General features: G+C 36.6%; 1 protein-coding gene across 2 annotated transcripts; it reads left to right on the top strand.

Moving 5' to 3' along the window:
- Positions 1 to 1,903: 1,903 nt before the first annotated feature.
- Positions 1,904 to 13,933, top strand: zgc:162171 (uncharacterized protein LOC565931 homolog). 2 transcript variants are annotated; one of them, XM_044341070.1, is made up of 5 exons: positions 1,904 to 2,238; positions 2,402 to 2,724; positions 8,970 to 9,100; positions 10,829 to 10,978; positions 13,487 to 13,933. In XM_044341070.1, the coding sequence occupies exons 2-5, from the start codon at positions 2,532 to 2,534 to the stop codon at positions 13,697 to 13,699; spliced, it is 687 nt and encodes a 228-aa protein (XP_044197005.1). In that variant the 5' UTR covers positions 1,904 to 2,238; positions 2,402 to 2,531; the 3' UTR covers positions 13,700 to 13,933. The 2 variants fall into 2 exon arrangements, with proteins under 2 accessions (XP_044197005.1, XP_044197004.1); XM_044341069.1 differs by having other exon boundaries at positions 1,904 to 2,724.
- Positions 13,934 to 14,621: the final 688 nt, after the last annotated feature.

Genomic DNA, 14,621 nt, shown 5'->3' with positions numbered 1-14,621 from the left:
CTACAAACTACTATAAAATTACAACGGAGTACCACAGACACTATTATACAATATTATTTTATTGGGTTTTTTTTTAAATAAATATTTTTTGTATTGGACATGTTTATTTTTGGAGACAAGTGCAACAAGAGGGAAGCTGCACTCTCACTGCGCCGTCTGTGGGAGCAAATGCTAATGCGCAGACACGGAACTGGACACGCTGCTGGGAAATGTAGTTTTTACACATACGGCACGAAACCGTGTGTGTGTGGCTAGATGTTGTACCAGAGATGAGGAGGAGAGGAGGATCCCTCACATGAGAACATTTTCCCTGTTCTCAGAAGCTTTCTTGGGTAAAATTATGTTAAGATTTAGAGTGTTGAGAGAATGTGAGCTGGCATTTGAAGGAAAAAATAATCCACATCTGGCTCCGTTAACATTGTTGATGTTTTGCAACATAGCTCATTCTCCTACTAGAAATACTTTTAATAACATGCAGACTGTGGCAATGGAAGGACACACATGACCAGCAACAATTCTTAAGCACACTTTGGCATTAATAACGTTGAAATCAGACATGTTATGTAAATGTATATATCTTTATTGCAGCTACTTGTATGGTGCAGTCTGGGGATTTTTGCATTCAAGATACATTTACATTTTCTGTGGTTGGAAACTCTATATTGTCTGTATTACCTCTATTTGGAGAAATGATCCGTGCTGTTGAGTGGCACCTGATATGGTTGCAACCTAACTTCACAATTTCATTAAATACTGTCATCCTGTTGATTGCATCAGTGGCAAACACTTACTTATATGGTGAAAAAAAATACATAGACATAATATTCAGATATGAGGAAAACTGCACTGTTATGAACACAACAAACATTAACTTTATGATATTCAGTATTATGTTGTAAGGTGTTTCTCATATTGTGTTCACACTCTGTGTATCTTGTTTGACTCTGTCATGAAGCAACAAACACAAAACACTCCTAACAAATAAAAAACAATACAAAACAAAGATTTAATCAGTATATATAATATAATAAATTGAAGTGGGAGGCGGGCCTCTGAAGGGGGACTCCAAACAGATTCAGTGATTAGAAGTGAAAAAACATTACAATAGTTATTACATTCGTTATCAAAAGCAGATCACATGGAACAGCCTGAATGTGTGTGATTTGGTTAAAGAGACAGTTCAGAGATACAGTAGTTTTGGAGAATTTTACTGTTTTTCCCACTTTCTCGGAGTCAGAAACTAATTAACACCTTAGGAAAGACTTTTTATATGTATTTGGTGTAGTCTGAAGTTATGTCAAACAGTAATATTAGGCTATGTTGGCTCAGTTGTTGAATGTCTATGGGATCAAATAACATAATCATGAGCCCATAAGTATCCAGGAATTGAACGAAACTAAAAGGGGAGTGAGGGGACACCTTTTTCCAAGCTTTGTCTGAAGGAAGGCCTGAAACCCCTGTAAAAACAAAACAAAACAATGTGTTATGCATAAAGTCGAATAATGACGTAGAATACAAACACTAAAAGTTTTCTATATGTGCTATTTTGAGTTGCAGCCACATGATTCACTAATGCTTTCATTTAAATGCCGGTGTATCTAATAAAGCGGCCACTAGACTCTCTCTCTCTCTCTCTCTCTCTCTCTCTCTCACACACACACACACACACACACACACACATCAGATCAGATCGTCGTCACTTTTTGGGTACATTACATAAACTTACATTCATTTCCTGGGGACTTACCCTAACCATAACCACTACTTGTCCAAACCTACCCCCAAATTTGTTCCTAAAAGTAGCCTATGACACACACACACACACAAACACACACAGTGCGGCGGGGGGGGGGGGGGGGGGGGGGGGCGTGGTCGTGGCGCAGACAGCTGCAGAGCAAACTGCTGACAGGCTTCTTCATCGCAGTCTCAGTGTGTGTGTGTGTTTTTTTTTGTGAGGACGTGATGGCTGCAAAGCAAACAGTTGAGGAGATGTGCACACACACCGCAGGCTAAACAACACACCACACTTCCTTGACTTCTCAGCCACGACAGCGTTTGACATCCAGCAAGTTCTTCTTTTTTTTTTTTTTTTTTTTTTACTACTGTAAACTTTTGCACACTGATAGACAGATAAGCAGCATTTCGGTAGAGCGAGCGAGGATGACACCGGTACAATCGGAACGACATTTTAACAGACTCTTCCTGTGCGGGTTGATTTTCTATCTGCGGGACTCAACAGTGAGTTTATAGCGACTTTTTTTCAACACTGCTTACATCACAGTTATACTGAGAGTCAGTGTTTAGTGTAACTGCTCATCACTTGTGCGCATTTTACTGTTTAGTTCGGTAAAATGTTGTATAAAGTATGATTTACAGGCTATTTTTTTGCATATATATGTAGATCCATCAGTACTGTTGTCAATGGCCAAACCCTTCACATTTTGTAATCGTCTCTTTTCCACGCGCGACCCATTAATTGGAGACATCACCGTTCCATCCGTTTAACGCGCGCGCTCTCAACCGGAGCAGCTATGCAGCACGAGCGCTTGCTGAAAGTGTTGGTCATCGGCGATCTGGGAGTCGGGAAAACGTCCATCATAAAGAGATACGTCCATCAAGTGTTCTCCCAGCACTACCGGGCCACCATCGGAGTCGACTTCGCCCTCAAAGTGCTCAACTGGGATCACAAGACGGTGGTGCGGCTGCAGCTCTGGGACATCGCCGGTGCGTAAAAGTTTGGCTTCATGCAGGGAAAATGTGAAGGAGCTGCTGCCTTCAGATTGTGGTTATATTTGCCAGAAACCGCCTGTGGTGGAATGTAACTAAGTACATTTACTCAAGTGCTGTACTTAAGTAGGAATTTTGAGGTACTTGTACTTGAGTAGGCGATTTGCAAAGGTGGAAGAAGTATTCAGATAATTTACTTAAGTAAAAGTACCAATACAGCAATGTAAAAATACTCCATTACAAGTAAAAGTCCTGCATTAAAATCCTACTTAAGTAAAAGTACAAGTATTATGAGCTTGATGTAGTTAAAGTATTGCAGTAAAAGTAGTGTTTTGGTCCCTCTGACTGATATATTATTATATATGACATCATCAGATTATTAATACTGAAGCATCAGTGTTAGAGCAGCATGTTACTGTTATAGCTGCTGGAGGTGGAGCTGGTTTCAACTACTTTATATACAGTTAACTAGTTTAGTCCAGTGGTTCCCAACATAGGGGTTGGGCCCTTCCAAAGGGTCACCAGATAAATCTGAGGGGTCGTGAGATGATTAACGGAAGAGGAAAGAAGAGAAAACAAAGTTCTGATACACAAATCTTTTGATTTTTGGTGAAATATTGGATCATTTGAACATTTATTGAAGTGAAACCATGTGAGAAGTTTAGAGGGAAAAATCACTATTTGGTGAAGCTGTTAACAACTCATAGACATGTGAAATGTGACCCCGACTACACACTGCTTTTTGTAAGACGTCAAAAACCAAAAAGGTTGGAAACCACAGGTTTCATCTTTAACAATGTGTTGTATTTTAAAAGCTTGTTATATTATCCATTGTGTCAAATCTTCATCTGAAAAGTAACTAAAGCTGTTAAATAAATGCAGTGGAGTAGAAAGTATAAAGTAGCATCAAATGGAAATACTCAAGTAAAGTACAAGTACCTCAAAACAGTACTTGAGTAAATGGATTTAGTTAATTTCCACCACTGCAATAGAGATATTAAAGGAAGAATTTGACATTTTGGGAAATTCGTGTTCTTGCTGAGAGTTAGATGAAAACATTGATACCACTTCAGACCACTTCTCATCTAATTCTTGGCAAGGAACTGAAAGAGCATATTTCCCAAAAATGTCAAATTGTTCCTTTAACAAGTATCACTTGCGCTCCAAAACTAAATCTGATTTAGGTTTATGTGTACTCAGTTACTTTCCACCACTGCCTATTTCCATTTTGTGCTACTTTATACTTCCACTCTACTACATTTCAGAGGGAAATATTGTACTTTCTGTTCCACTACATTTATTTCAGCACTAAAGTTACTTTCTAAATCAATATTTTATATGTAAAACACATGATTAGTTTGTCATATATGCATAGACTGAGCATATAGATTAGACTATTCAACACTATAAAGTGTTAAAATTAACCATCATGACAACATTAAAATGCTGCTTACAATTAAACAGTTTTAATATTTAAACTTTAACTCTAAATTGGGCCATTTTACATAATGATTACTTTCATTTTTGACACTTTAAGTACATTTTGCTGACAATACTTTACTTACTTTCACTTAAATAAGATTTTGAATGCAGGATTTTTACTGGTAATTGAGTATTTTTTCATTGTGATATTGTTATTTTTACTTAAGTAAAGAATAGGATAACCACTGCATCGCCATGTGACACTAATGTGTCACTGTGCTTCAGGTAAAACTAGTAAGTTTAGGTCATTTTGAAGTTTAGGTCTACCAGACTCTTGATCAGTTTTTAATTAATTCATGGATTCTGTCATATTTGTAATATTTGCTTTGCTTGTAGCTGCATGTGTCCTACAAGTCAAAAACACATGAATTACTCAAATATGACACCAAACACAACATCAAGTGACCTATAAATGACATTATGAGATTCTCATTAAATAAAAACACAAAAGTAAAGAGGATCCTTTGTAATTTTTTAGTTATACGCATAATTTCTAGCTGTTAGATTACAACACGGTATTCAAATCTTTCTTAATTAGATCATGTAATGTGGAAAAAATGAGACAAAAACTGTAGATGAAATATTGTTTAAAAGGCAGAAAAGAGTTAACAGAAAGCCTTGTAATCACTTGTAACAGCCACAGACTCTTGAGCATTTCCACTCTTTGCTAAATGCTAATGCTAGCTACATGGACTTAGCTATTTTGCTGACTAAAATGCTGACTAAAAAGACTAAATAACTACGCAATATGACGATTTACTCACACTCTTGACGTAGGCCGTTATACTACAGGGGTAGAATCGCATGATCTGTTCAACTGAGGATGTGGGTGATTTTACCAGAGGCGGCCAGCGTCATGAGGAGATGATTTAGCCAAAAAAAAATCATTTTTGTTAAAAAATGACACAGGCCATTATTTTAGGAAGGTGACAATATGACATACACGTCAAAATGCATATTTAGCATAAAAAAACATACTTCAAATCTGTATGAAAGTGGTTTTATATCATGTAAGACATGGTGTTGTTGTGTCTATTTGGGCATGGATGCAGCAAATAATAAGAAAATAGAAAGAATGTAATTAGAGAAATATCTTAAATTAAAGTTTTAGCTAGTCATAAATGCATAATTATGAATATTTTAAAATGTCAAATCCACTTGTCATAGCTAATTGGCACTTAGTTGAACTTGGATTATACAAATACGATGCAACAAACGAGCCAAACATAGAAAAGCTGCATTTTGCTGATGCATCCGACAATGACGACGCATGATGTGAGAAGTGACCGCCTGCAAGATGTGGTTAACCTCCATTTCTGCAGATGAAATGTTGAGTTTACCCTCCAGTACGTCTCATTACCAACCAGATTAGGTGTCATAAAAGAAGAAAAACTCTTTGTTTTCTGATTATAAAACCATCACGTCTCTCTAGTTTAATTTGATGTACTTTTAGAAACACTGTTCTTCCTTGTCTCTCAGCTCTGTTTCTCTCTCTCACACACACACACACACACACACATGTTACAGTTTATCTTCTGCGGGTGTTGAGCAACATGATAGCTGATAAGAGGCGTCATTTACATGAAGACATCCTATTGAGGCTGTTAGCCAGACGGACTTTAGACCAGCAAACCAGTGATGACTTCATACTGGAGCTGCTGCTGGAGTCACTGCATGGTGACTTTTAAACTCTGACAGTGTGTCTTTCTCTCTCACACACAGACACACAGCTGGCAGATTAATCTTGCCAGCACATGAAAGTGATAATTGCATCACTGGTTTGTGTGAGTGAGGGAGTGTTTCACTGGTCCATCACAAGGTGTTTGCAAAGTCAATTTTTTTTACACCACAACATTTGCAATGTTTTTTTAGCTGCATATGTCAAGATTAGTTAAGTTAAAGGCCTTTTTTCTGAGTTCTCCAGTCATAACATCTTTTTGTTGACCAGTATGGAGGTTAGCTTCACTCAGAGCTAAACTGGTAGATTCCCAGTGGACGTTTTGTATTGGATGTGTCACAAATAAATACAACTTAACTTTTAGTGAGTACAGACTTACAATCTGATATTCATATATTTGTGTAAGAAGATAAGATCTCAAAAAAACAATACATTTGAACCACAAAGTCAATTACTGAAATACAAATAGATGCTAATGTGCAGCTCAGAGAATAGAGCAGTGGTTGAAGACGTATTTAGATTATTTACTTAAGTAAAAGTACCAATACAGCAAAGTAAAAATACTCCATTACAAGTAAAAGTCCTGCATTAAAATCCTACTTAAGTAAAAGTACATAAGTATTATGAGCTTGATGTAGTTAAAGTATTGCAGTAAAAGTAGTGGTTTGGTCCCTCTGACTGATATATTATTATATATGACATCATTAGATTATTAATACTGAAGCATCAGTGTTAGAGCAGCATGTTACTGTTGTAGCTGCTGGAGGTGGAGCTAGTTTCAACTGCTTTATATACAGTTAGCTAGTTTAGTCCAGTGGTTCCCAACATAGGTGTCGGGGCCCTCCAAAGGGTCACCAGATAAATCTGAGGGGTCGTGAGATGATTAACGGGAGAGGAAAGAAGAAAAAACAAAGTTCTGATACACAAATCTGTTGATTTTTGGGTGAAACATTGGATCATTTGAACATTTATTGAAATGAAAGCATGTGAGAAGTTTAGAGGGAAAAATCACTATTTGGTGAAGCTGTTAACAACTCATAGACATGTGAAATGTGACCCCGACTACACACTGCTTTTTGTAAGACGTCAAAAGCCAAAAAGGTTGGAAACCACTGGTTTCATCTTTAACAATGTGTTATATTTTAAAAGCTTGTTATATTATCTATTGTGTCAAATCTTCATCTGAAAAGTCACTAAAGCTGTCAAATAAATGCAGTGGAGTAGAAAGTATAAAGTAGCATCAAATGGAAATACTCAAGTAAAGTACAACCTCAAAACAGTACTTGAGTAAATGGATTTAGTTAATTTCCACCACTGCAATAGAGATATTAAAGGAAGAATTTGACATTTTGGGAAATTCGTGTTCTTGCTGAGACTTAGATGAGAACATCGATACCACTTCAGACATGAGTTGTACTGGTCTTCTCATCTAACTCTTGGCAAGGAACTGAAAGAGCATATTTCCCAAAATGTCAAACTATTCCTTTAACAGGTATCACTTGTGCTCCAAAACTAAATCTGATTTAGGTTTTATGTGACCTACATGCAGACCTACGAGGTCTTATTCTAAAGTATCAACTGTTAGCGGTGATCGGATAGTTTTAAGAGGTATTTTAAAGTCTTTCTCACACTCTGTTGAGGTGAGTGAAACACGGAGATAACGTTTGCTGACAACTCTCAGGCTGCTTGTGTGTGTGTGTGTCAGATGCTCACTTGTTGATTCACCACTATATTAGGATCATGTGGAGGAAGTTAGCTTCCAGGATAGAGACTTATTCATATATTCAGTATGTGTGTATGACGCACACAGTCATACACACATACTTAGATTCAACAAAAGATGTATTTTTCTGCACAAACTTACGGCTTAACAAGATTTAATTTTCCTCCGTTTCTCATTCTTTCACATTTTATTATTCAGTCAACATATCATAAACCGCTTTTTTCCTCCAATTTATTTGCCATATATACGTTTCACACATATTAACATTTAATTGTGTTTACGATGCAAGTCAGAAATGTGGAAAATATAAAGTATTCATCAACAACAGTGACATCTAGCCTTCAAAAAACTGGTTAAACACTGGATTAAATTTTCTGTTTTACAAATAACTTTTATGATATTTTAATTAGAATCAAACATCTCAGTGCGTGTAGAAATATATATAAATATGAATGAAATCTTACAAATAACAGTAAATTAGAAATAACTGTGACTCAGCAGGAACTACTGACGGTGCGCTCTTGAGTTTTTGTTTGAATTAAAACTCTTACTACATGTCTCTATGTTAAGTTGATCTGTAATCAAGATAAGGTTTGAGTTAAGGACATTTTCAGGTATCTAATCAAGTTTTATAAAGTGTCAGACAGACTTTGAGGTTGCAGCCACAATATGTGAATATTTGAGATCCGTTTCTGAAACTCCTGAATGGCTCAACTGATTCTAGAGAGACGAGACCTCCAGTAACACTTGTAGTACGAAGAGCAACTTTATTAGTTGACCGAAGCGTTTCGGCTTGTGGCCTTCATCAGGGTCATCATAAAACAAATTACAAACAACATTTAAATAAAGTGAGTTCGGTATGAGAAAAGGTTAAAAAAAAATGTTAAAAAAATGTAAAAGACAACCATATACATCCAGACACATATTAGCCAATGGGTCGTCTACAAAGATGGGTTGGATATATGGTCATGTGACTTCAGACCAATCGTTGTCCAAGATTAAGAGAGGCAAGGGAAGAAGGGATACGAGTGACACCATATTTGGTCCATTAACTAGAAAGGTGCAACTAGGGGCTGGTGCTTGGGTTCATCCAAAAATGTGCCTATTAGATATGGCATACATTAGAAACACTTTGATTAGGATAATAACAACAATAATAATAATAGTAATAGTAATAAAATAAATAAAAAGCTTTATGAAGTGCTGTGTATAGAGAGAGCAGAAAGACACATAATACAACAACTGAAACTCCTGAATCGTTCAACTAATTCCTCACCATGTTGTACTGATCACGTTTGTAACATAAACCTCATAAATGTTATTTATTCTGTCGTCTTTTCTTCTGTTTTCTCTCTAAAGGACAAGAACGCTATGGCAACATGACACGTGTGTACTACAGAGAGGCCGTAGGGGCTCTCGTCGTCTTCGACATGACCCGACTCTCCACGTTTCAGGCCGTCCTCAAGTGGAAAGGAGACCTGGACTCGAAGGTAAATTTGGGAAGGAAATAAGTGAAGGAGAGAGGGAAGGAAAGGGTTAGAAAGCATCCACCCTCTAATTAGTTTTACAGCTGCTAGTCATGCGAGGAAGCAGCTACAGACTTTTGTAATATACAAGTGGAACCTTTAATCTGTGACGTCGGCTGCTTTGTCTACTTATTCTGCAGTCATGATTTCCCACATTACCCTTTAATAACCTCTGCAGTGACATTGGATGTTGGATGTGCTGTGTGGATATTTATTTTCATTCCATCGACAGTAAAATATGCAGTTATGCTTTTCTTTCAGCCGCTTCCAACCATAAATGTCAGATTGAGATCTAAATATGTGACTGAAAGTCTGGTCTGTCAGTGACTTCACTTCACTGAAAGGATACATTCACACTTTTTCAAGTCAGTCTTAAAACAATTGTCAGGTGCTCAAATAACCATAAACCATAAACCACTAAGAGATCTCTTAGTGATGGTGGACCACTTCCACAGCCCTCCCTCTGTACAAAAATGTGTTTAAAAGTTAACTTGAGGCTAATATGAAGCTTCAACCATCCAAATTAGTCAAATCAAGTCAATATCTTTTAATACTAAAGTCTTTTTATTGCAAAATTCTCTCTTTATGTTACGATCCTTCAACTGCAGCTGAACAGGAAAACTGTCCGTCAAGGCAAGAATAGGGAATATTTTAATAAGAAGATTGTAACCGTGGGAGATATCTGCTTTATTTGACTAAACCAGACAGCTGAAGCTTCATATTAACTTCAGATAAACTTTTAAACACATTTTAGCTAAAACACAAAGGATTTTGTCCCCCTTTCACATACACTGTAAGCACTTTTAGAGGAGGTTTTCTAATGGTCAGTATGAACAGCAAGAAAAACATGTGTCAGTGTTCATTTGGGCTTCTGACTATTGTTTTAAGACAAACTTGAACAATTGTGAGCCTTTCTTTTAACTTAGTTGGTAGTTACTTCAAGGGAAACCAGCCTCACAGCAGCTGTTAGAATAACATATAACATATAAGACATGCACTACATGAATAAATAAATACATAGTTAAACAATAACATAAGATAAAAGATAAAAATGAGCAACCATGAAAAAGACCTACAGTCAGTAGAGATTACAGCTCTATGTCCAGCTACAGAAATACACTGGAAACGTCCACAAACTGTAAAAACCAGCAGTAAATTAGGACAAACTTCTCTCAGAGATAAACAGTACAACATCCAAAGGTTAAGCTTACTGTTTACTCTATAACTTAGATTTCCTTCTTCAAATAACAACATGTCCAGTCTGCTAACAAACAGAAGACTTTTAGTTTGGTTTCTATTGGTCAACTTTATCTTTTAAGCTGTATTTACAAATGAGTGATGACAATCTCTACTAAATACCTGTTTAACATATTTATATGATATCAGAGGAGGAATAAACAACAAGCTTTGGTGGTTTTATCTTCACATTTAGCCCATGAAAACTTCTCTTTTTCACTTGGTTATATGACCAGTGGATTATTAAATACTGAAGCCTGCTAAAGATATCTATTTTGCACTGTATTTCTTGGTCTCATCTATAAAATCCATTGAAATTGGACTTTTCTGCTCTACTATGATGTATTTGGTGAAGAAATGCAGACTTTAGGCGCTGAAATCTTAGTCATCTCCTTAGAGCTGCTGTTCTGTTCTGTTTTAAGTCACATCACATTTCCTCATCTGTTTTTTTGTTAGGTCGCCCTGAGCAACGGGAGGCCGGTTCCAGTTGTTCTACTGGCCAACAAATGTGACCAGCGGCGGCACGGTTTGTGCCCTAAACTGCCCAAACTGGAGAACTTCTCCAGGGAGTACGGATTCGTCGGCTGGTTTGAAACGTCTGCCAAGGTAAGACCTGATGTTCTTCTGCGTGTTAATGTTACCATGAGGAATGCAAATATTGTTTTAAACTGTGATCTGTTTCTTTTTCTGTTCTCCGTCGCTGTCTTCATTAATTTCCACTGTAAACAAATGTCACTGCATATTTTCTAGGCGCATTTCTCATTACTCCTCTGCCTCACTTAGTTGTTCTTTTCTTTCTATACTTAACTCCACTCTCTGTCTCTTCTCTTCATGCCAACTCTCCTCTCCTTTTTCTCAGTTTTCAAGCTGCACTGGTTAACAGTTTAATGTGAATATACACTTGGCTCTTGTGTCGAAACCACAAAATTTAAAAATCCAGTTGTCTGGTCATTGGCATCCTTCCTCCACTCCAGGAAGTGACAAATTCACAACCACAAAGTTGACTCTGTAAAGTAGAAAAGGAAACATTTAGCCGTGAAAAGTGTCAAGTTCATTTACTAACACCGCCTGGTTTCTGGAGATAAAGCTGCTCCTTCTTGCTGCCGTGTTGTCGGCCGCCAATTAACACACGTATTAATGCAATTACCCCGCTGCAGCTAAAATTACCAACACCCAACTAAAAATTACCAACAGCGTCTTCATTTGTAACTGAGAGCCTACGAGGAGTTAAAGGGATTTTCTGCCTGTTTTTTGGGGGGGATATGGACAAGGAGCTTGTTGTGGTATAGCTGTTCTCTTTGGTTGATTAGATTTTATTTATCTACTTACTCAGTTGATCTATATTTGAAGGGGCGAGTTAGAAGCAACAGCTATTTATAGCGCGCAAATTAGATCCGTTATACTTTTAATCTGCTTTCATGTCCTTTTGCTTGTGTTTACTTTCTAATCTCTTTTTTTGCACAGTAAAAAAAAAATGTACTTCACAGTTAAGAAATAAGTTTAAGACAATGATGGTTTATCTTGTGGTAATTAAGTAAGTAATTGTTTGTGTCACATGACCATGTTTGCCAGTTTCTACACTTACAGACTATGTTTAGTGACTGAGTGGAGAGATAGTTATAATAAAGTTAATAATATAATGTAATAAAGTTTGACTGGATTAACTTAATGGGGAAAGTTGTTGTCTTTTTCAGTTGTAGCTGCTGTTCAAAAGAATATTTGATCAATTTACTGATTTGTTAAAGTTTCTCCTCCACTCGAAAAATTTGTTTTGCTCGTTGTTGCTTCAGTTGGATGTTGATGAATGATTTATGTGCAGTTTGGCACTAAAAGGCTGTTTTCACTTTCATCTGCTGGAGCGGGAAAGCAAGATTTGTGGAAAAAAACACATTAGACACAAATTTCATATTATTCAAAGTAGAGAATCTTATATACAGCTGGAGGAGATCTTTAAGGAATTTAAAGCTGCATTAATTTATATTTTTTATTTTACAATTGTAAAACTGACTATACTGACTAGAGTTTTATCACCCTACTCTGAAGTTCTCCTCAGCTCTACAGAGCATTTTAGCTTCTTTCAGCTCATTGTTTTGGTTTTTACGGCCGCATTTTTACTTTTTTGGTTCACTTTCACCGCTCCAGAGTACACAGCTTAAATCTGAAAACACATTATTTGGTGCCACTTTACTATAAGACTACCCTTATACAGGATTTATGAATAGTTTATTAATAAGTTGTTAACACTTTATAAATCATTAATAAGCTGTTATAACATATTAGATAAAAAGGGCAACAGTGACCTTTTGCTTGCCAAATAGTGAGCCCACATTTTTCTGTACTGTTAAGCCTCAGATCAAATTGGTTACTTATCTATCTTACTTTATACCTGTCAGCTTCATCAGATATTTGTCCATAAGTTAGTAGCATTTAACCACCGTCTGCATATCTTAATAGTCAAAAAAGTTTCATTTGGCATATCAAATTATGGCATATGATTAGATTCATACACTAAGGCATTATTGTTTACGTTGACATTTCCAGCACGCTATCAGCAGCCGTCCTCGTTATTATCACAGGTGTTGATGACATATGCTATCAGGTTGTTACACACAGTGGATATTAAAGTTGTATATTGTGATGCCTCATGTTGGTTACAGGTGTTTCACACTTTACAGCAAGGCTCCCTTTTGTCAGTAATAAATGTTAGTAACTCATTAGAGTTAGAGTAGAGTAAGAGTTAGAGTAAGATTAATGAGTTGTAAGCAGTAACTTGATCTTGCCAAATAGTTGTATGAAAACTGTTATAACTTGTTTATAATTGTTTACATATAATATATGAAGTGACAACCTAATTAATAACCTAATTAGAAACCATTTATAAAATCTTTATAAGGGTAGTCTTATTGTTAAGTGGTACCCATTATTTTGAAAATAATGAAAACATATTTTCAAAAACAGTCACCAGAATGGATAAATCTGAAAACTTTGGTTTTGTGTTTGAGTGTGTACGAGGACAATTGAGCTTTTGAAAACAACATCATAAGCTAGTTAGTCTGTTGTTACATCTCGCTCTCTCCTCCCCTGTTTATGTCTCTTTAACCTCCGTCTTCTCAGGACAACACCAACATCGACGCGGCCATCACGTGTCTGGTGAAGAACATCATGTCCGTGGAGGAGGAGAGGGCCTTGAGTGACGCTACATCCAAAAATGAACCGGAAGGCAGCGTTCTGGTGCTGCCTCGCTTCGACTACAATGTGAAGGAGAAGGGACTCGGTGGATGTTCGGGATGCTCCGGTCTCAAACCCAGAGACGGAGACAACGACTGAAGAAGAGATCGGTCTGAACTGAGAGACTTAGTTGAATAATTTATATGTTGTAACTTAAAGTTACATCCCCTCCCTCCCTTTGTCCTCACAAATGCATTTTATTTAGAGACGTCAGATGAAATATTTTGGGTTTTTATTCCAAGACAAAGATTTGAAAAAGTTAAACCTTCTTCCAAAGTGTCGGAAGTCTTTTAAGGATTTTTGTGAAAAATCTTTTGTACAAGACTGTAATTATTATCTTTTTATAACAATAGAGTCAAAATATTTGTTTCATTGTTACAAAACTTTACTGTATTAATTTTAAAATGTGATAATAAAATGGTTTACAGGTTTGAAAGAACGTTTAGGGCTCAGCAACATTTTTAAGGTATAAGACATTTACAAAGAAGTTGAATTTCTTATTTTGTGATGACATGTTGGAATTAAATCCATTGGTTTGTTAATAACAGATTAAAAATCTAATTGTAAAAACAATGGCATATTCGTAAGAGTGCACTTTTAATCTGTCACGTCTGAATGTCAGAACATTTTGATTGTCTTTCTTTGGCTGTGATGAATGTGTTTCAATCCAATCAATGGAATAAAATATTGACATTGTACGTTTCTGCAAACCACGGATACGTTGAATCTCTACGTTTCAATGTTGTGTCATTTGACGCCACATTAAATGGCCGTTATCAGTTGAATAATTAAGTTTTATGATGTGACAACTCTGTGGTTAAAGTCTGATTAGGTTGAAGCATAACCATTGTTGTTTAGGGTTAGGGAAAGATCATGGTTTGGGTTAAAATACACGGTTTTGTCGCCAGAAAAACGGCTGCAAATGTCCCGACGTCTCGCTAAAAATACCAGGTTTTGTCAGTTGAAACAGGAAACGAGCGGTGGTCTCTGCTGCTTTGATGCTTTTGCACCTTTCTGCCAT

The sequence above is a fragment of the Thunnus albacares genome, chromosome 22 (genome assembly GCF_914725855.1).
Source record: "Thunnus albacares chromosome 22, fThuAlb1.1, whole genome shotgun sequence".
Taxonomy (NCBI): domain Eukaryota; kingdom Metazoa; phylum Chordata; class Actinopteri; order Scombriformes; family Scombridae; genus Thunnus; species Thunnus albacares.
Note: the sequence above shows the minus strand (reverse complement) of the source record. Positions and strands in the feature narration are given on the sequence as shown.